The sequence below is a fragment of the Cajanus cajan genome, chromosome 6, assembly GCF_000230855.2.
Source record: "Cajanus cajan strain Asha chromosome 6, NIPB_CcT2T_4, whole genome shotgun sequence".
Lineage (NCBI taxonomy): Eukaryota > Viridiplantae > Streptophyta > Magnoliopsida > Fabales > Fabaceae > Cajanus > Cajanus cajan.
The window spans coordinates 51,642,077-51,663,491 of NC_138522.1; the positions used below are offsets into that span (position 1 = coordinate 51,642,077).

General features: G+C 29.5%; 2 protein-coding genes across 2 annotated transcripts; one reads left to right on the forward strand and one right to left on the reverse strand.

Annotated features, from left to right (window-relative positions):
- Window positions 1–271: 271 nt before the first annotated feature.
- On the forward strand, window positions 272–7,377 carry LOC109788618 (paramyosin-like protein). The gene is made up of 11 exons (XM_020347391.2): window positions 272–483; window positions 558–723; window positions 2,073–2,153; window positions 2,420–2,533; window positions 2,629–2,808; window positions 3,117–3,196; window positions 3,939–3,978; window positions 4,133–4,240; window positions 5,310–5,390; window positions 5,791–5,913; window positions 7,094–7,377. Exons 1-11 carry the CDS (start codon window positions 338–340, stop codon window positions 7,139–7,141), a joined length of 1,167 nt encoding a protein of 388 aa, XP_020202980.1. The 5' UTR covers window positions 272–337; the 3' UTR covers window positions 7,142–7,377.
- A 6,497-nt stretch (window positions 7,378–13,874) lies between these two features.
- LOC109788607 (gibberellin 3-beta-dioxygenase 1) lies at window positions 13,875–15,851 on the reverse strand. Its single transcript, XM_020347377.3, has 2 exons — window positions 15,169–15,851; window positions 13,875–14,549 (listed from the first exon to the last, which is right to left on the reverse strand). The coding sequence occupies exons 1-2, from the start codon at window positions 15,648–15,650 to the stop codon at window positions 13,994–13,996; spliced, it is 1,038 nt and encodes a 345-aa protein (XP_020202966.1). The 5' UTR covers window positions 15,651–15,851; the 3' UTR covers window positions 13,875–13,993.
- Between the last annotated feature and the right edge of the window lie 5,564 nt (window positions 15,852–21,415).

A 21,415-nucleotide genomic window follows, 5' to 3' on the forward strand; every position in this document is an offset into this window, starting at 1 on the left:
TTCTATGATAATAAAACATCATATTCAATAAAATTATTTATATAATTATATGTCAACAAATGAATTCATTCCATATATAAGTTATTTTAAATTTTAAGATAGTACACATACAGAGGTACGAAGTGCCTCGGCTCCACTAATTATTTATAATTAATATTATAATTTAACATTATATATATGTTTATATTTCGATTAATTCATTTTTATGCTGAAAATATATTTTTAGTTATTAATAAATAAAAAACCCAAAATGTAATAAACAAAGCCGTTGAGATTGAAAACCGTAAAAATGAATATCAAAAGGAAACTCGAGTGAGGAAGAAAGAGTAGGCATAGGATGGAGGACGAAGAATCAAACTCGAGCAGTGTGGAGCAGATTCTGGATCTTCTCCACGCAGCCGGCTACGTTGACGCCACAAATTCCGATGCACCGCCGTCTCAGAAGATCGCCGGCGGCCTCTCCTGGTGTATCGCTGCCTTAATGCAAGTATCTTCTTATTCTTTCCTTTCAATCAATTCGGTTAGGGTTTTCTTCTGCGCTCTAACTCGCCTTGCAGAGACCACGACGACACGCGTGGCATTGAGGAATCTTTAAGATTAGTTGGATGCCCGCACCCTCTTCGACCCTCCCACGTTCAAGATCTTCATACTCAGCCTCTTCTTCCTGTAATTCAGTGGCTTACTTCGCACCTTCCGCAAAATAGAGAACACCGTGTCAACGAGGTATTAAACTGTTGCTAATAATAGTGATCGAAACTTTTGATTCTGATTCAAATGAAAGGATTGGTGATGTACATGTAACATGTTTGATGAGAATGGAATGGAAGCTTAGTCAGTTTGGATAAAATTCTCTTTAAGCACTTCTAGGATAAAAAATAGGAAGTAAAAATCAAAATTAGCTTATCCATAAGCTAGAACTAGATTATGCATAACTTAAAACTAAGAATTTGGATAAGCTGACTGGTGAGATCTTCTACAAATTAACTTATGTATAAGTCAATTTTAGTTTACAGCGAAACTTATTTCATTTTTCATTCCTACTTTTCTATGCGAAAAGTATTTCTGGAAAAGTTTAACTAAACAAGTCCTATGTTGAAGTGTGGTATTACAAGTCCTACTTTTCTCTTGGTAATTGTTATTACAAGCTTTGTCGGTACGTAAGGGGCTTGTGAAGCGTGGTATGTTGTTCTTAAATGAATCTTGTGCCCTATGTAATTATGAAGACGAAGAGGTGAAGCACTTATTCTTGCATTGTTCTATTTCGACAAGTATATGGTATTCAATTTGGTATTGGTTGGGCTTCTCTTCATGTATGCCAAAGAGTTTAGAGGATCTTTTATTGGATATGTGTGGTTTTGTGGGTGGGAAAAAGAAGTGGAGGTATGTAGTAACTATTTGGGTAGCTGTGGTATGGAGTATTTAGTTACATAGAAATAACATTGTCTTTAACAATGATTTAGTAAATGTTGGGGAGATTATAGATGCTATCAAATATAGGTCATGGAAATGGTTGACAGCAAGTTTGAATGAGGGACAACTAGTATACATAAATTGGTTAAATGAGTCATTGATATGTATTCAGCAGTTGCCTTAACTTTGTATATAGGTTGGAGTACCCTTTGTACTCCCTTCTTTTAATATTATGTTTTTTGCTTATCAAAAAAAAAAAAAAAAACAAGTCCTATGTTGAGTTATTATGATTATTTAGGGTATGAAAATTAAAATTAATATACTTTTTTAGTAATAAGAATATGTACTAAATAATTTACACTCTCTTCTAGTCACAAATTCGCCATGTATAATAATTTGTTTTACAGTAACTTAAAAATTATATCAATAATGATTTTTGGTTAACTGTTTGAGTAATTGTTTTATATCAACAATATATAGAAATTAAACTCAAAAACAAAAATGTTTGTTAATCTTTCTCCGCATTTAGTGATGGAAGTTGGAATAGATGCATGAGGACTTAGATTTGATTCTCATAGTCACCATTGCACTAAAAAAGAACCTTTCTCTGCATTTACCTTGTGTTTATTGCGTGTTTAATGTAGTGCTGATTTTTTGTATAGGTTTTTCGTGCTGAAAATACCATTGAGGTGGAAGAATGTAGAGCTTCGAGTGAGACATTGAGTGGAAACTTGGATGAACTGGTTGGTGAGATGGATAAGATGTTAGATATGAAGCTGGCTCTTTCTTGATGATAACATGCCTTCATGCCCCATCCTCCCCTTTTATAATCTAAGTTGATTGTTAGTTTTGTGCCTCTCCTGCCTATTCTGTCAATGTTAACAGAAATTGGATAACTGTTTCTTTTGTTTTATTTTAAGTGCTATCCTTAGCAACATTTACATGTATGTTCTTATGGGTTTATTTGGCTTTGTTATTTTATTTTCTTCTTATTGTTTTTTGTCCAAAGAATCACCGGAAGATGAATGTTGTGAAGCAATTAAATATTATACAAAAGAGAATCAATAAGGAGGATGCTGATTCTGCTGTACAGAAGTTGGTTTCTTTAATGACATCTTTGAAGGTGAATTGTATCTTTTAATCTATTTAATATTAAAAGTACAAACCTACACTAAAACATAGTAATAAGTGTTGCTTATGTTATTCATCTTGGTTCAGGATCTTCAGAAGCAGGAAAATTACTTTCATTCCAATCGTGATTCTAAACAATCAGAACTTCAAGCTGAAATTAGTGAATTAGAGAGGAAAATAACAAATGACAGTGATAATGAGAACCTCTCTGACGGACTACATTGTTCTTTTACTGAATTAATTGAAAAAGTCAATTTGATGAAAAAGGTAAACCAGTCTTAATAAGTGGACTTGTTTCCTATTCCTTTTATTCTCATTTTGTGGCACTCGATGGTTTTAAATTTTTTGTTGTGGTTACACTGCATTTACTGAAATTGCCGAACATGTGGGCTAATGTGATTTGTTGCAATCGGGGTCATGATATAGTTGCAAAAAACTCCCAAACAGTAAAATTGCAGCTGCAATTGCATTTGAAATTTGCTATTTAAAACCTTACACTTTTAACTAGTTCTTGATCGTTGTTTATTCCTCTGTTTCAATTACTATAAACCTCATGCCTTTTCCTTGTGTGTTAGCAACTTGCTGCTAGACTGAGGGATATTGTAGCAGTAAGACGACAGATTGATGACCTACCATGTCAATCAGAAGTCATCCAGTATGTTTATTTCTTTCACCTTTCACTTGTACATAATTTCCATTACACTCCTTATAACTCTTCGCCAAATGAAGTTGAATATGTTCTTTTGTAAATCTAATTATGTGCAACTAAACTATTCCAGGATATTTTCTTTCAAATTTCATTTGCACATGTTTTCCAATGCCCTTTTAGTCTTCAAAACTCTTTGAAACACATGCATTACTTTATTTCAATTTTTTGCAATTTGAACACACTTTCAACTTGAGGTAGGGGAAAGAAGAACTCAATAAAATTGCTTTTTACATTTTAATTTTTTCTTAATTTTCACAAAAAGAAAAAAAAATTGTGAACATTTGGGGAGGTTTTGATTACGGGATAGTGAGAGGCTGACAAGGCTTAAATTGGATAGGAAATTTGATAGAAAGATACCACATCCCTGTTTAATATTCTATTCCATTCTTATTGGTAGGAAGTTTTCTTATCAATTACTTTTACTTTTACATAAGCCTACTAGTCTGTAAAATATACTAATTCATGTGGGAGTTATCTCCCACCACAAATGTACCCTTTTATGAGATGAAGTAGAATATATTATATGGAAAAAGTTAATGAAAAATAACTATAGATTTGGACCATTTGGTGCCTGGAAGAGAGGAAAGGAGTCATGCATGTATGACAGGGTTAGGTCAATAAGAATGTGAAACGTAGTTGTCAGTCTTAAATATATTTACTGGATAATTCTTCATTTGTGTATGTGCAGGTACGAACGCCGGCTATCAGAACTGTATGCGCAAATCCAGGTTCATGCATTGTTTTGATGAAAAATTATTTATTATTAAGGAGAGAAAAGTTAAGTTAGAGAGAGGATAGTGTTTTTTGTTGTTTATCAAATCATGGTCATGCTAGTTCTAACTTCTAATTGTTATGCATGTTCTTGGTTTTGACTATGTACAGGGGAAACATCGACAAACTCGTAAATACTATGCTACCTACAATGCTTTCTTGGAAATAAAAGAATTGATGTTAAAGGAAACATCTTTATTGAATTCGATCATTTCCCAGGTATTCATTGGAGAGTTGGAAACATGCTATAAGTCTTTCTTTTTAGCATTTGGTTTGGTGATTTTTTCTTTAACATGTTATTGTCTTTTTATCTCTATGGCATTTTTCTTATCATTGGCAGTGCACCAATTATACAGCAACCAAAACTACTTTTTCCTTCTACCTGCTGTCTATCCCAAATAGCAGTGCGTAGTGGCAAACTTCTAAATGCTATAACAAATAGCAGTATGGTCACTACATGAAAGAATATAGTTGCAAGATAAATATTTTATTCTACATCTTTGAATTTGGGTTTTATGACTCAACTCTGCAAAATAAGTTTGTAAGGTAAGGATTATCCAAGTTTTACCCAAAGAGGCTGCAATTACAACTTGCTAAGGGTGACTGTAATTAAGGTTAAGCTCTGCACTGCTATCTAGGATTTGATAACCAACTATCCTAAATTATTATAGTTTAAGCAATTGGGAACATGGACAATTTCTTTACCTCTTACCAATGTTAATCAGATACTACAGAATATTTTGGTCTGAGGTTTTTCTTGACCTCAAAGTCAGAAAGGTTTTCCTGTCCTGAATTTGATGAGAAGGAAACCCAATTTAACAGGGTTGATGGTGGGTTAAGGTTTTCCTCTATACATAAATGGCAAGGGCAGGTTTGTGGAGATAGTTTCCCGCCACGAATCTGACTCTGTCCCAATAATAATTAAACTATAATAATAATAATAATTATTATTATTATTATTATTAAATATGAAGTTAAATATACTTTGTGCTAACAATTAACAATTTGATTTAGTTCTTAAATTACTGAACATTTTTTTTATATATATTATTTTGATCTAAAATTTGTTTGTTATAGAATTTATTTTTCAAAAAATATGGGATTACACAAAAAAAGGTGGGGCGTGGTTGGGTGTCAATTTTTTATCCACTGGGTGCCGGCCACCACTCCATCTTGTCGCCATCCAGTGGAGAATAGGAACTGTTTGACCTAGCATTTCATTGTTTATAGGGGAAAGTCTGCATTTTCTTTAATGTTATCTAAACAGTTTCTTTTTAATTGCGTTCAGTTTCAAGAGGCCTTTAGTAGCACTGATGGACGTACAAAACTTGTTCATTCTATGGAAGGAATTGTCAAGGGAAGTCAACAGGTAATGTTATTTTCTAGCATTCATTAATGATAAATTTGGAAGAGTTAACTGCAGCTCTTCATGTGTTGTGTTGATTTTAACTTAGGATTTCCAAGAACATTGAACAAATTTCATTAGGGACAAATTGTTTGTCTGAACCATCACGCATGGTAGTCACTCCTTTCTGCATTGACTAATTAGCATTGATTATAGTTACATCCTTAAAATAATTATGATTTGGATAATAAATCTATTGAATCAATGTTCACTGTTCAGTACTTCAGTTTCATGATAATTTTGGTGTTGAAATTAAAATTTTAGTTGACTATAAATGTGATTTTTCTTTCTATCTTCGTAATGTTTATATTTTTTCATTGAATGTGCTTTCTGTAAGAGTTTTAACTGCTGCACTTATGTGCAGAAATTAGAAAGGGTTCATGTAGGGCTTCAAGAAGAAGAGAGAATTCGTAATGATCTGAAGCAGAGGTATGCTGCAGCAATCGGTGAGCAGAAGCGCTGCTATGCTCTGTTGAAAGCTTTTCAGGTAAGCTCTTCTGTTCATCGGATGGCAGTGTAGGTGATGGAGAATTAAAGCTTTTTTATGATTATTTTTGGGTGCCAAGTCTGCGTCTATTTAACCTCTTCCTTTGTTTCATAATTGATTGTTCTGTCTAGCTGATAAAGCACCAGTTAATTTATGAATGGTACTCTCTAGTCCCTCCCTCCTGACTTATAGAGGGTATTCAAGAAATCAGTTAATTGATTGTTTTTTAAATAAACTTAACTAGCTTGTAATCTTTTTTTATTTTTTGTCCAATGTTGCTTAAAATAGAATTTTAGGTTATTTTTATTTATTATTATTAACTTTAATATTTTAATAAAATTCTTCATTTTATATCATATAAAATTAAATAAGGATGAAGATCTTAAATTAAAAGGGGAAAAAAAATAATGTTTTTCCAAGTTAACAATTTAGCATGTCATTATAGTCAACTAGTCACAATAAAATGAAATCATTCATCAAATTGTGGTATTTAATCTTTATTAGTACAAAAACTTATATATATATATATATATATATATATATATATATATATATATAGAGAGAGAGAGAGAGAGAGAGAGAGAGAGAGAGAGATAGACAGAATGACAGAGAAAGAGTGAAAGGATTCAAACGATATTGGTATAACTTTTATTAATTATTACATTACTTAATAACTTTCAATTAAATGTGAATTTTTCAAAACTTACTGTTAGATTGAAAGTTCCTTACTTTTAGATTATATATGCAAAATTTTATATTAATTCAAGATGATTTGATACATTATTCTTATAAAATAAAATTAACACAATATATATATTTAAAAATATATTAAAATATAAACATTTTGATTACCTTTAAATTATTGATCAATTTTAACAAAATTTAATATACATGAAGTTATAATTTAATGGTTAGGTCGTCAAAATTCACATTTAGTTAAAAATTATTAAATGGTGTAATAATTAGTAAAAATTACATCGGTGTCATTTAAATTCTTTATATATATATATAAAGCATAACTAAGAGAGTATATACGACCGATGCACATACGACATTGATCCATGTTTGATTTTACGTTCTTCATCGTTGGAATCTTCGTTCGTTGTTCATATAAAATTGCTTGCTGTTATTCTCTGCCTCGTTTCTATATTGGGGACTTATTAGATAGTTTTTTTGCCAGGCCCAGTGTGCGAAGAATGAGAGGTTTGGGTGTCCAAGTTCCGAGTGAAAATATCCGAAAACTTGGAGGTTATGTTGCACAAAATATTGTATTGTGTCAAAGCAAAAGGTGGCTTCCAATGTCTGTATTTATCTGTACCATCATGTTGGATGGATTGAACAGAATCAGCTGCAGTTTAAAAGCTGATGCATGAGTTGCAGTTATGATGATTCACATTTATTGATTGCTATGTACAAATTTATTTTACAGCAATATAAAGCATTCTTTACAGGTTTTTCTAAAAATCCCAGTAAGGATAGGAATTCCCCATTGATATGCAACCCTTTCAAAGGATTGAAAATTATTTTTATAGCTGCAATTTAAAAAAAAAATGATAAAATGATAGTTTTAGATGAATAACTTAATTGCTTAACATAAGATTTCGTATTTTTAGATAACGTGTTGTTAAATATTTAACTGAGTTACTTGACATTTATTTTAATTTTGGTATCTGTATGAAAGATTAGAATAGCAACAATAAGGATAGAATTTTGAGTCTACGTATTTATTAACATTTATTGTTGCCATTTGAAAGTTAAAATTTTATCATCAAATGCTGGCTTAGATGCTTAACGAAAAAGTTGTTTTCTTTAGAGTTAGAACCAAAAAATGGGATCAACAGTGTGAAAACTTAAGGTTATGTGCATGTTTGGGTTTCAATTCTAACGTGAATTTTCACGTTTAGTTGAAGTAAAAAAATTTTGCTTTCACGTAAAATCTATATTCAATGTAGAGAGAGAATGTAGAATCACGTTTAAAAATCTAATCCAAACATGCACTATATAGAGTAGTTTTAATATAGACGTGAAAATTAATGTAGATTTTTTCTTGACTTGCCGCGAAATCAAACATGTTAGAAGAATTGAAATTGCATAATTAGGGATATCAATAATAAGATTTATTATTTACATAATCATTCATGGAATGTTTTTTTATTATTATTTGATAAAAAGGTATAACTTCTACTAATTTGGTCCTATAGAAAATGTCTTATAAAATTTCACTGTAAACACTACCCCACTCGGACCATAGTAGTAACTAGTAAGAGTGTAAATGTCTTGATTAATGAAACATAAGTGGATTGGTCGTTAGGTTTGTATTTTCTGTGAAATCCAATTCTGGTTGGGTTGAGTAATTGTGTTGATTTATTAAAGTATTTTAAATGTAAAAAATAGAATTAAACAAATTATATAATTAATACACGTTAAACAAGACTAATATAAACTATGTGAATAATATATGTCTCAACTAATTATATGATTAATATTTTATTAATATTAATTTTAGATTGAGTTAGCTCGAACTAAAAACTCGTTAAATCCTCACTCATTCCAATTGGATCAGCAAGAATTATTTGAATCCAACCCAATAGTGGCCTGTGTAAGCACAATCAATGGAGTGTAGGCGTCACATCTGATTTGTTGATATTCTGATTTGTCGATATTCAAATATTTGTCGGTTTATTAAGAGATACACTATGCAATGTAATTGCAGATGTTTATAAATAAATAAACAAATATGCTCGCGTTGATTAGGAATATAAGTGGATGGACGCCATGGGTTTGATCAATTTTACAAGAATGTATTATTTATTTGATTAAAATTTAATAGATTGGATTGAGTTTATATATATTTTTTAAAATTCAACGACGATAAATATGTTAGATTAAATTAAGTCAATCAAATTAATATAATTTTATTTATTATAAAATTTAAATATTTTATAATAAATATAAATTATTTGATATCTTATTATAAATATAATATTATTGCTTTTTAAAATAAATAGTAATATAAATTAATTTTTAAAATTAATTTATTAATTTATTATATTATTATTGACTTAAATAATTAATATTAATATAAAATATAATTTAAAATAAATAGATTATATTATTATAATGTTATCAATCTAAAAATATAAAATTTGTTATCATCATTATTAAACAAAAGCCATAGAGTATTATTTGAGCAACTAATCATACTGATATAAATAATAATAATAATAATAATAATAATAATAATAATAATAATAATAATAATAATAATAATAATAATAATAATATGACTGAGTTAAATTAAATTAAGTAAAAAAATATATAACTAGTTATTTAACCTATACAATATCAAAGCTTGATCGAATTGAATTAAATAAGACCAAAACAGTAAAAATATTTGATCCAAAAAGTGATTAAATCGATTTAGATCACTTTTAAGTCCCCGAATTACGGGTAGTCTCTTACACCTTTTGTATTTAGGCTGTGTAAGTCTTGTTCCATCACAAAGTGCGCGTACTTTTCCAACTTCCTCTTTCTTTGATTTTTAATGTCATCATATCGAATTCAACATTATTACAAATTCCTATGTTATCAACATTACACGTTTTGCTAGGTCAAACTGAAATCAAGAACAAAAATTGGGAGTTCAAAGAATTTATATGTAACTAATTATTTACGTATATGAAACTTCTTATTATGATCTTTTTATAATTTTTTTAGTTTAATTTATTCAAATAATTTCTGTAACTTATGCTAATATTACTAATTTAAATTATTAATCAATAAGTTTACTAAATGAATACTTTTGTTGTTCATTCTAAATCATCCATAGTCTCACATGAATGAAGGGGTTTGGAATGTGTGTTGATTTATCTTATTGTATGTTTTACGTCTCTTGTTTCTTTCTTTTTACATCTTCTCCATTGTTTTTGCAGTCAAAGTCTCACGTTGAGAAATGGATGTTGAACAAACTGTTTTGACACATTCTTCTTCAATTCTTCTTCATGGTACACGTCTTAATTTGTACAACATGCATGAACCTTGTTAATTTTTATCTTAAATATATACGAATTACAAGTGTTTTACATGCTCTTCGTAAGTCCAAATTCCATGCACGAAGCTGACTCAACGCTACGCCGAAAATTGTACAGATATGAAGCTGCCCATTATGTTTAAACTTTTCCATATTATAATCAAATAAATATAATCATATACACCTTTATGACTATGTTATAAATTAAAGTTCTCATTCTTAAAATATACTGATAAAAAAAGTTTAAAATATACTTTTTGTGTAACAGATATTATAATAAATCCAAATTCGGTAATTAATTAACTAATTACAAGTCTAAAACATCTATATGTATAAGTTAAAATAACACTATACTAATGCGCGATATACTTATGAATTTTTGTAGTAAAAATTTAACTTTGGTAAGAACCATTTTTAAAATTGATTTTCACCTGAAATTTTATTTTTGTTTTAAGAGTGTCATGTGGATACTTGATATTTCGTGACATTTTCCGTGGCGTTAATTAATACATTAATTTGTGTCAAATAACTGGGAATATTTTGGAGGAAGCCATGTTAATGTAGACTTGCATTACATGTCACGTTAATACTTGACATAACACGCTAGATGACTTCAAATGGGTCAAGTCATCATACTATATACAGTATTAATTAGATAACTTTGAAAAACTTGCTTTAATATGTATATATTGCACTTAAATATAAATATAGATACAAGTGCCCCCTTGTGTAACACATTGGTGGAAATAAAAATTAATTTATATTATCTTTTCTAACTGTATAACAATCAGATTAGAATTTAAAATTTCATATAAACCACTGAAACTGATCCTACTATTAGACTTATAAGTGGTGGCTTTTAATTTTTCATTATTTATTAGTTATTTTTAGGCGAATTTCTAATCAAATTCAAATTTTCTTTTAACGTGTTGTTATTCCAACCAACTGATTAATTTATTTATTTATTTTTCTTAATCACGAAGTTAAAGAAATGAAAAATACTATACACAACAAATTAAGCATTGTTATATCAATTGCTATTAGTATTGAACTTATTTTTTAATAAGGTTAGTATAAAAAAATTGTATTGAAAATCAATTAGAAATCACAGTAAGGATGACTTTTACGCTAATTAGAAGAGAGAGAAAAAATCACCATATTTACTGCACGCATTAATTTATAATTAGATTAATGTAAAAGCTATTTACGTATATGTATGTAGACTATTTTTTTTCTCATGAACTTCTTGAGAGATTTTTAGATAAGATTGAATTACCGGTTTTAGTTTCTTTTCTTTCTAATTAAAAAGGAATTTTCATAGTTAAAAAAGAATACTTTGGGTATGAAAGATGATCTCTAGAAATTAACAATCATTTAGATTTAAAATATTTGGTAAGTGTAATTTATCATATTCAAAACCCTTGACCCTTTATATATATTGGTGTTGTATTAAAGGTGTAAATTGGATACTCTTAATGAAGATTGCATAAAATGTGTATGGTGCTTATCTCTATGTCTTATAATGAGTCCACAAATCGTATTTATGATCATAATTGAACTCATGCATAAATTATGGCATCGACATATTCTAATAATAACTACTAGCCAACTCGATTGAAAACTTATTAGTGATCAAATGGTCAGACTCCTCAGTCGTTGGAGATCCAAATGGTATACAACCCTCCAAGCTTGAGCACCAGAATGGAAGAGTCTTGGCTCGACCTGGTCCGCTAGAAGGAGATTCGTATGGTACATAACCCTCCAGGCTTAAGTACCAAAGTGTGAAGAGTCTCAATTTGGACTACTAGGTCAACTAGAGAGTCAAATGGTACATAACCCTCCAAGTTTGAGCACCAGAGAGAAAGAGTCTCAGTTCAGAATGCTCAATCAACTAGAGATTCAAATGGTACACAACCATCCAAGCTCTAACACCAGAGTACGAAGAGTCTCAATTGATCTGGTTGATTGGAAAGAGAGTCGTATAGTACACAACCCTCCAAGCTTGAGCACCAGAATGTGAAGAGTCTCAATTCAACTTAGTTGGTCGACTAAATAACTGAACAATAAATCTTCATAAAGCTTCCATCGTTACCATAATTTCTTGCAATGTAGGTTTATTTAGGGAGGAGGGTTGTGTATATTGGCACCATTGATATTACTGCTGCCAAACCATTCCTTCCAACACCAATGTTGCTTCTTAGTGGCCTTGTCATCGTGAACAATTGTTCATGTCAAGCAATCAAAGTGTGAGATACAATTTTACATGTGCCCCATGGTGGGTGCCAAATTGTTTTGATATGAAGGACGACCATTAGAAACTAGCTACCATCTACGTCCAGAACATTCAATAAGTGTAATCTAGCATATTTTAAACCCTTGACCCTCTATATATGTTGGTATCGTGTTGAAGGTGTAAATTTGTTACTCTTGATGACGATCCCATAAAATGCACGTTGTCTTTATATCTTATAATGAGCCCATGAATCACATTCATGATCATAATTGAGCTTATGCAAAAATCATGACATTGATTATCCAGTGTTGACTATCCAGCCAACTTAGTCAAAAACCTATTAGTGATTAAATGGTCGACATGTTCAGTCAATTAGAGATCTGAATGGTACACAACTCTTTAGGCTTATGTACTAGAATGCAGAGATTCTCAGCTCGACCTGATTAATCGGAAGAAGAGTTTATGGTACACAGTCCTCTAGACTTAAGTACCAGAGTGTAAAAGGATTCAATTTAGACTGCTCAATCAATCGAATAGTCGAATGATACACAACCCTCCAAATTCGAATACTAGAGTAAAAAGTTTTAATTCGACTTATATATATATATATATATATATATATATATATATATATATATATATATATATATATATACACGAGTGGTCTCTCACTTTAATTTGACTTATATATATTTGATACGGAAACTTAGACTTTAAATATTTCAAAGAAGACTTGCCTCTTTGACAATGACTTGTTTGGTTTGGCACATGGTCTATTTCCATTTTCCACCCATAGTGTGGTTACCCCAAATTGATGGCTGGGGATTTATTATAGCAGCTCATTAATTTGCATGTGCTAAAACTAAACTTCGCCTACACTTCCTAATAGTTAACGCCGAGTACCATTTCAAACAAAATTTGTGAGATATATGTGAATTTGTAAAATTAGACATTTTCAAATAATCCGAGTAACACTAATAAGTAAAATAATAATTATTAAAATAAATTATGATCGAATTTTGAAATAGAAGTGAGAATCTAATTCAATCTTAAAAATTTAAATTATAAGATGAAAACTATTTTCTACTTATACATTATATGTTTAATTACCTTCTTGATTCTATAATTCTATAAATTTACCTTTTAGTTTTTATACTTGAAAATTTTTCGTTTTAATTTTTCTATATATATTAATTTTGTTCTCTCTTAATCTTTGTTGTTTATTTGCATAAGAGATTAAACGAAAAATTAAAATAAGTTATGATGGATACCATTTTAAAATAGGAGTGGGAATCTAATTCAATCTTAAAAATTTAAATTATAAGATGAAAATTATTTTCTACTTATACATTATATGTTTAATTATCTTGAGCTTATAATTTTATAAATTTAACTTCTAGGTTTTATACTTGAAAAAAGTTATTTTAATTTATATATATATATATATATATATATATATATATATATATATATATTGTTTTTTTTAATGTTTGTCGTTTATTTTCACAAGAGATTAAACGAGAAAATTAATGCAATTGTAAGACTAATTAAATAGAAAGTTTATTTAATTATAAAGATTAAAAAAAAAGTTTATGCAACTATAAAAATTAAAAAATATATAAATAAAAAAACCTAAAATAAGAAATTCTAATTAAAAAAAATTAAGAAGTAAAATTTATAAAATTGTAAGATAAAAAATCGTTAAACCTATATTTTATTTCGAACATATTATTAGTGAAGGTGCTGACATTAATTAAAAAGCCATCTAGGCATCTAGCTACATAAAGTAAGGAATTAATACATAGTACATATATTAGTTAATTTGAAGTACTAATCAAAGAGAGTGCTTGTCCAAAATTCTTGGCCTTAATCCCATTATACTCCTTGACAGTGACAGGACGAAAACGAGCAGCAGAGTTGAGATCGAAAGGAGAAACCTCGTAATCCATCGGAGGATAATAGAAATAAGCGACAGAGTAACGTTTCCGAGTCCTATTCACAGTAACACGGTGAAGCGCGCAACGGAACCTCGCATTGGACATGATGTGGAAGAAATCGCCTGTGTTGACGACCAGTGCGTTAGGGTGGGGGTGCACTGGAACCCACCCTTTTCCTTCCTTGAAGATTTCAAGCCCTGTGGTTTGGGTTTGGTGTAGGATTGTGAATAGCGATGTGTCGGTGTGTGGTGCTAGACCCATTGCTCTCTTTGGCTCTGGACAACTTGGGTAGAAATTCAACTGAACTGCTCCATTTGTGTTCTTTGAACCAACCCACTTCCTTTTTTCTTCCCTAATTCCCAACAACTCTAACATCATCTTTGTTAGTCTCTCCGCTAGAACCTTCATTTCCTTCTCGTACTTCTCCATCAAATCACTGCATATATAGTTAGTTAATCACCTCATCTGTTAATAATATTCTTGAGATCATTACAATAAGATTATTAATTAGTACAACAATGATATCATATATATACTCTTGAATAACATGCACCACATTTGAAATGTCTATTTTCAGTGGAGAACAACGACAACAAAAGACATGGTATTTGTTGGCTAGGTTGATCAGTAATTTGTCTTTATTAGCTTATACAATATTCCACCGATAATTTTATTTGCAGGTTGAAGTTTTCAAGACTTTTGTTAACTACTACTTCATTTTAAAGGACCTCTAACCTTAGTTTTCTCAAGTAAATTTATTATATACCATGTGGTAGTTGGATTAGTTTAATTAATATCACATGCAACTTATATACAAGGACAAAATTAGTAACTCAATCTCTCTCTCTCTCTCTACATATATATTTTTCATTTCATTTATTATTTTAGGCAATCAACATATACTTTAGTGAAAAACTCAAATTTGTCTTCCAAAACTAGCTGGAACCAAACTGAAAATTAATCTTATCTTTGTAAATTAATTAACACATGCATATGAGTGTGGACGTTGCATGGAAGTGCGCGCATGAGAATATGTATTATTGCATCGTACTTACCAAAAGTGTGCATAATCATTAGGCCATATCTTTTTAACATCATGAGATGGAGAACCAATGATGGTGAATCCTTCGTGCCACATGAACTTGTGGAAGAACTGTGAAATCCTAGCTCTGCCGTAGCCGGTGGCGCCACCGGGAGATCTAAGAGCCTTGAGCTTCTGTTGGGTGGGAAGAGAGAAGAGACGTTTGGCCTCTTGTTCTACACGTTCGATGACACCAAAGGGTATGCCATGGTTCTTCACTTGGAACGCACCCCACGTCTCGCATGCATGGCCTATGAGGTGCATGGCATTAGGATCCATGAGGTCTATGATGGGTATGGATGATGATGCATCATTGCATGGGAAACTATAGTCATCGTTGGATGGAGACCATGCGTGAGAATCGGGTAAGGTGGGGAGTGAAGAAAAGTCTAGGGGGACAATGTGACCAAGGTGGATAGGGTGTTCTTTGTAGGCTTCACCAAGAGCACTCTCCATTTTAATTCCAACCTTTTGCTAGGTAGAGATTATGTGTGTTGATTGATGAGAACTTAAGTGTGTGTGTGTATTTATATATATGTGCAATTGAGATTGGGTTAAGATGATAGAGTTGGAAGAGGGGTGGCAATTGGACTTAGTTGTGTCGAGTTTTGGAATGGGAGGAATATATGGTTGAAAAAAGACAAAGGAAGGAACAAATTAAACTATAGTGAAGAGGTTGTAGCATATCAAAGTCTTGGAACAATATAAAAAGGAAAATGTTGGGAGTGCCAAGATCCAGGTTGCTTTTCTTGTGCTATGAGAAGGTAATGTAGACAAATAATGGACTCATCAATTACCCTCTTTTTTATTTTTAAGATAACGTATATTTTTGTCTCTCAAAAGTTTTTTAAATTCAGTTTTGGTATCTCAAAAATACTTGTTTAATTTTGATACCCTAATTTAAAAATGCCTTTTTTTACTCTCAAAATAATTTAGATAACGTTTTATAATCATTTTTAAGTGTTATCTAAACTATTTCAAGGACTAATTAAAAGTGATATATTTTAAAATTAGAGACTAAAATAGAAGAAAAAAATTAAAGAAACTAAAATCAAATTTCAATAATTTAAAAAAAAAATAAACATTTTTCTCTTATTTTTATCTATCGATATCATATGTTTATAACAATGTATGCATTCTCAACCAATTAAGTAAGACTCATTTGTTGAAACTTGAAGGAGAGAAAAGGAAAAAAAAAAGATTATGTTATTTAAATAGATGAAAATAAAAATGAAATAAATAGTTTTTTTTTCTCTTTTTTGAAACAGTAAAAAATAAATGACTGTATTAAAAACGTTTTATATTAATAAAAAAAATTATTTAAAGTATACATTTATTTTTTGGTATAAAAAATGCGTTATTAATCAAAATTATAAAAATGAAAAAAGAAACCAACAGTCGTCCCTCCCTCACATTTCATGCCTATATTGGGTAAAAATAAAAATAAATGGGACCCATCAATCCTTATTTCTCTCCTATTTTTTCAATATACAAATGAAGAAATTACCAAAATTTTCACCCACTTCTCTCTTCTTTAATTCTGTATCTTATTTTTTTATCTTCCAAGTATACAAATGGAATTAAGGACAAATGTATGGACTCTTATACTCCCTTCTCAATTTTATTTATTTATTTTTTGTGTAAGCTTTATTCATTTTATGACAAATATATTGTAATCTTGGCATGTTCATAATAATTTTATTTGTTTTAAATGTTGTTTTAGTTCAACGAAAGAGAAGATAGAATGTAAAGAAATGAAACAGAGTGACAGGTATTACAAGTAGGGATGGCAAATAAACCCGTATCTGTGGGTAATACTTGAATGCGTCTCGACTTTGACGAAAAATACCTGATTTGACTGGATATGGGTACGGGTACAGGTAAAACCCAATAAATTAAACTGGGTACGGGTACGGGTATGGGTATATACATACCCGTCCCGTACCTGTACATGTACCCGATTTAATTATGTAATTATTTATTATAATGTGAAACATTTATAATTACGTAGTTATTAAGAAATCTCTTGATTAAAATATGAAATAAAGAAATAATCTAATTATAATTATAATATAATAAAAAAATAATTTAAAAATATTATGTATTTTTTTTGCAAAAAAAATAATAATAATTTTTTACGCGTACGAGTATGGGTACGAGTATATCCGATACCCGACAGGAACGGAAATAAGGATGAAAATCACATAGCCGACGAATACGGATACGGGTACGGGGATGAGTTTATGTTGCAGGAACGGAAACAAATATCATAAAACCCGTACCCGACCCACCCCGTTGTCATCTCTAATTACAAGGAATGGATGCATACACAGATACACTTACAATTTAAATCTCGTAACTTAATTGTTTCTGTAGGCTTGAGGAATCTTTTTGTAATTTTTGGATTCAACCTTTATCATATCTACAAATGTTAAAATACAATAAGGTTAGCAAATATTAAAAGATTACTCTACCAAACTGAATAAAAATGGGTCATATATATCCGATGATAGAAGTACGTAGTTCCATTCAATTTTTTAAATATGCATTAAATCGAGTCGAGTTTCAATATTTTTTTCTTTTATTATTAGAGCATCTCTTGAACCAACATCATTACAAGAATATAATAGTGTTGCAATTGCTTGCATTGGAGATCAACTTGGTATGGTTACAATTAGGTTTTCCAAATTATGTGTAATGAATCATGGTTTGTGAACATAACTTTAGAGAAATGTTATTTAAGATTTGAAGGTATTTTTTGTGGATGTATATTAGAAAAAATGCATAAACATACTAAAAAGTAATAGAATTAATGTGAAATGAAAGGTTGAAGGCATTTAATTCTGACAGGTATTCCCAGATTTCCGGAATTGGGTGTCGTTATTGGTCAAATTCAAATATAGCCGCGTGTTGAACTATGGATTTTAGCGGGCTCAGTTTCGGTCTTTGGGCTTAAGATCAGAATTCGGGTCCAGTCCAGATCAGAAATTAATCATTATATCTTTTCACTTTTTCAGCAGTTGACCAACACACAAAACAAGCCAAGCATTAAAAATAATTAAAATTTCATTTATAATTAGTATTGAAGAATAAAACGGGTGATTAAAAATTTGAAGTACGTGCCAAAATTCATTTTGCCTAAATTTTATTGTTGAAAAATAATTTAAATTTTAAATAAACTGAGCCAATAGACATTTAAGAAATTATTTTAAAAATTTGTAATCTTTAAAAATTATTTAACTCAATTATTTAATTCACGGAATCAGCTTCAAAAGGCAAATACTAATATGCCAAAGACATGGTGCCAGAGCAACGTGTAAAAGATGAGGTCACAGAATCACCTGATAAAAGAAATGTTAACATCTACTGTGTGTATAGTAAAGAGGGAAAAAAATAGAGCGAAGATAAATAGATAAAAGATAAATAAATAAGTAAAAATAAAAAATAAAAAATATAGTGAAAATTTGATTGTTTAATTGAAGAGGAATAAATAAAAAATTTATATAGATTTGTCTCATTAAGGTCGTATACATGTGGCAGGAAATGACAGAGATGTTATTGATGAGGACAAATGTTGTTGCATAATATATTATATATGTAAGTGGTCCATGTCGTTACTATATGCTATATTATTGAAGGGTGCAGCATATGGAGAAGTGTGTGATATGCGATTGATGCCTTAAACAAATAAAAAGGGATGATGTGATTCACATAACGCTAAAGTTCAAAAGTTGAGATGGGAATGCTTGGATCATGTCACAGTGTGTATAATAGAGACAAGTTTTGTGTCTTATTTTATGTGTAGCAGGTTGACAAGAAGACCAAATTTCTTGAATGATGGGAAATAAATATGAGTCATGTACATGTGTTACATGATGAAGAGAAAGAAAGAGCCAAACAATTCATGTTCTATATGTGTTAACTGTTTATCATCATGAATCACCAATAAAAGTTGACCTTTTAAATTTTAATGTCGATCGACAAATAAAGAGATACTTCCATTTTTTTTCTTCTGTCTCTTTTGGGTATTTAGGGCATAACTAAATTCTATTCTCTTGATTAACAAATACTCAAGATGTTCAACTCGACAACATAAAGTTTTAAGATGTGTTGACTTAAAAATAAATTGTTATTATTAACAAAAATATCATATATGTTTATATTTGTAAGTTTAATTTTTATTGAAAAATACTATATCAATAGTAAGAGAGTCTAACTTAACACCAGACTTGTGATAAAACTTAGGAAAGTACATATGAAGAGAATCTAATGTTTAAATTTGGACACAACCATGACACGAGTTAAAACTGAGGGAAATGTGCATTCATTGGAAAGAAGAAATAAGGCATAAGGCAGAAGCAAATAAAATCCAAAAAGGATGAGCAAGGAAGTTGGCATGGCACATGCATGACACTAATCTGCAATCTGATATCTGCATGCATACCACACATAATTTTAATTTGGCTACTGTCTTAATCATTCCATTGATTTCGTCTTGTTCGAAACGAGTTTTTGATATGTTACGATTTAAGTAATTATATTTGACATTTCATTACTTTGAGGGATTTAAATATTATGCTTTTCTTTTTATTTAAGATATAATTTTCTCTTTTACTATGTAGATGAAAATACATAACTTTTTTTTCATTTTTTTATAAAATAGAACAATTTTGATTGCAAACAAAATCAAAATTGTTAAAATATACTTGATTAGATATATCTTTAAGCATGTATAAATGTTTGATAAAATAAAATAAATAACTCATGGACATGGTGTAAGTAAATGTACTTATTAACATAATTTTCGTTGACTGAGTACTATTTTTACATTAATGAAAATCATGTCAGAGAGTATCATGTTGATTCTTCATGTTGTAAGATAAGCCTTACAATTATTAAATTAAAAAACTTAATTTAATAAAAACAAATCATTTAACATTATCTTTTACGCATATAAAATTAATTTAATTATTTAATAAATTTAAGGTTAAATTAAACTTTTAATCTTTTTATTTTCGTCAATTTGTAGTTTTGTTCCCTCTATTTTAAAATAGAAACATTTAGTCTTCTTATTTTTTTAAAATACGAATTTTTGGTCCTCATCAATTTGATATTCGTATATTGTTAAATTTTAACATTATTGATTGATCTATCACCACTTAAATGATGTGACATTTAATGTTACGATGTATAAGAATAAAATTAAAAATAACATATAAAAGATTTTTATATATATCTATTATTACCAGTGATTTATATTTATTTTATTAATAAAATCTTATTTATATTTTTTTTTTAAAAATTATTTTTAAATATCAAATATTATATTACTTAAGTATGAATAAAAGTTAAAATTTAACTATTACTAGATATTAATGTGATGAGAGATCAAAATTCTGTATTTTTAAAATTAAATAAACTAAATGTCTTTATTTTAAAATAGAGGAACCAAAATTATGAATTAATAAAAATAAAGATACCAAAAGTATAATTTAGTCTAAATTTAATTATCACACATATTATTTAAGAACTTTTAGTTTTGCCACAAGTATTTTTAACTTATTGAATCAAAAATTAATTTAGTTTACAGTATTGAAATTATTACTAGTCAAAAAATTCACACACAAGAATCAACCAGAGGGATCTGTTAAATAAATCATTTCCATGAAATCATGGTGTCTAATCACTACATCAATATATTGAATTTATTATTTAGAAATTTCTTAACATGTCAACATATCATTGAATATTAGTTTAAAAGATTATTCAATTCATCAAATTTAAACTTTTAAATTTATAAAGAGAATTGTATATGCATAAATTTTATGCTTAAATTAACATTTTTCTATTCATTTTCTTTCCTCCACTAGATTTCTGATTCTGAACACGAGATATCATCTACGACAACCATATAGATCGCGTTATGCAAGCAAAGCCATGTGATTCAGGGTTGGACTTGCTCCTAATAGTGGAAGAAAAAAAACCTTCAATCTCTAAGAATCTTTTGAAATTATAAGAAAACATACAAATTAAAAACATTAAATAAAGCACAGACAAATACGCTTTTAAGCATGTTTGGAAACTAGATTAGAATCATACAGACATTCACATATTCCAAAACATAAAAAGGAAAAGGAAAATGCGTGTCATTGGCATTGAAGGTGAATTTAATCAGTTTCAGGAGATAACAAATCCAATCTTTTTTTTTTCTTTCTTTAGAT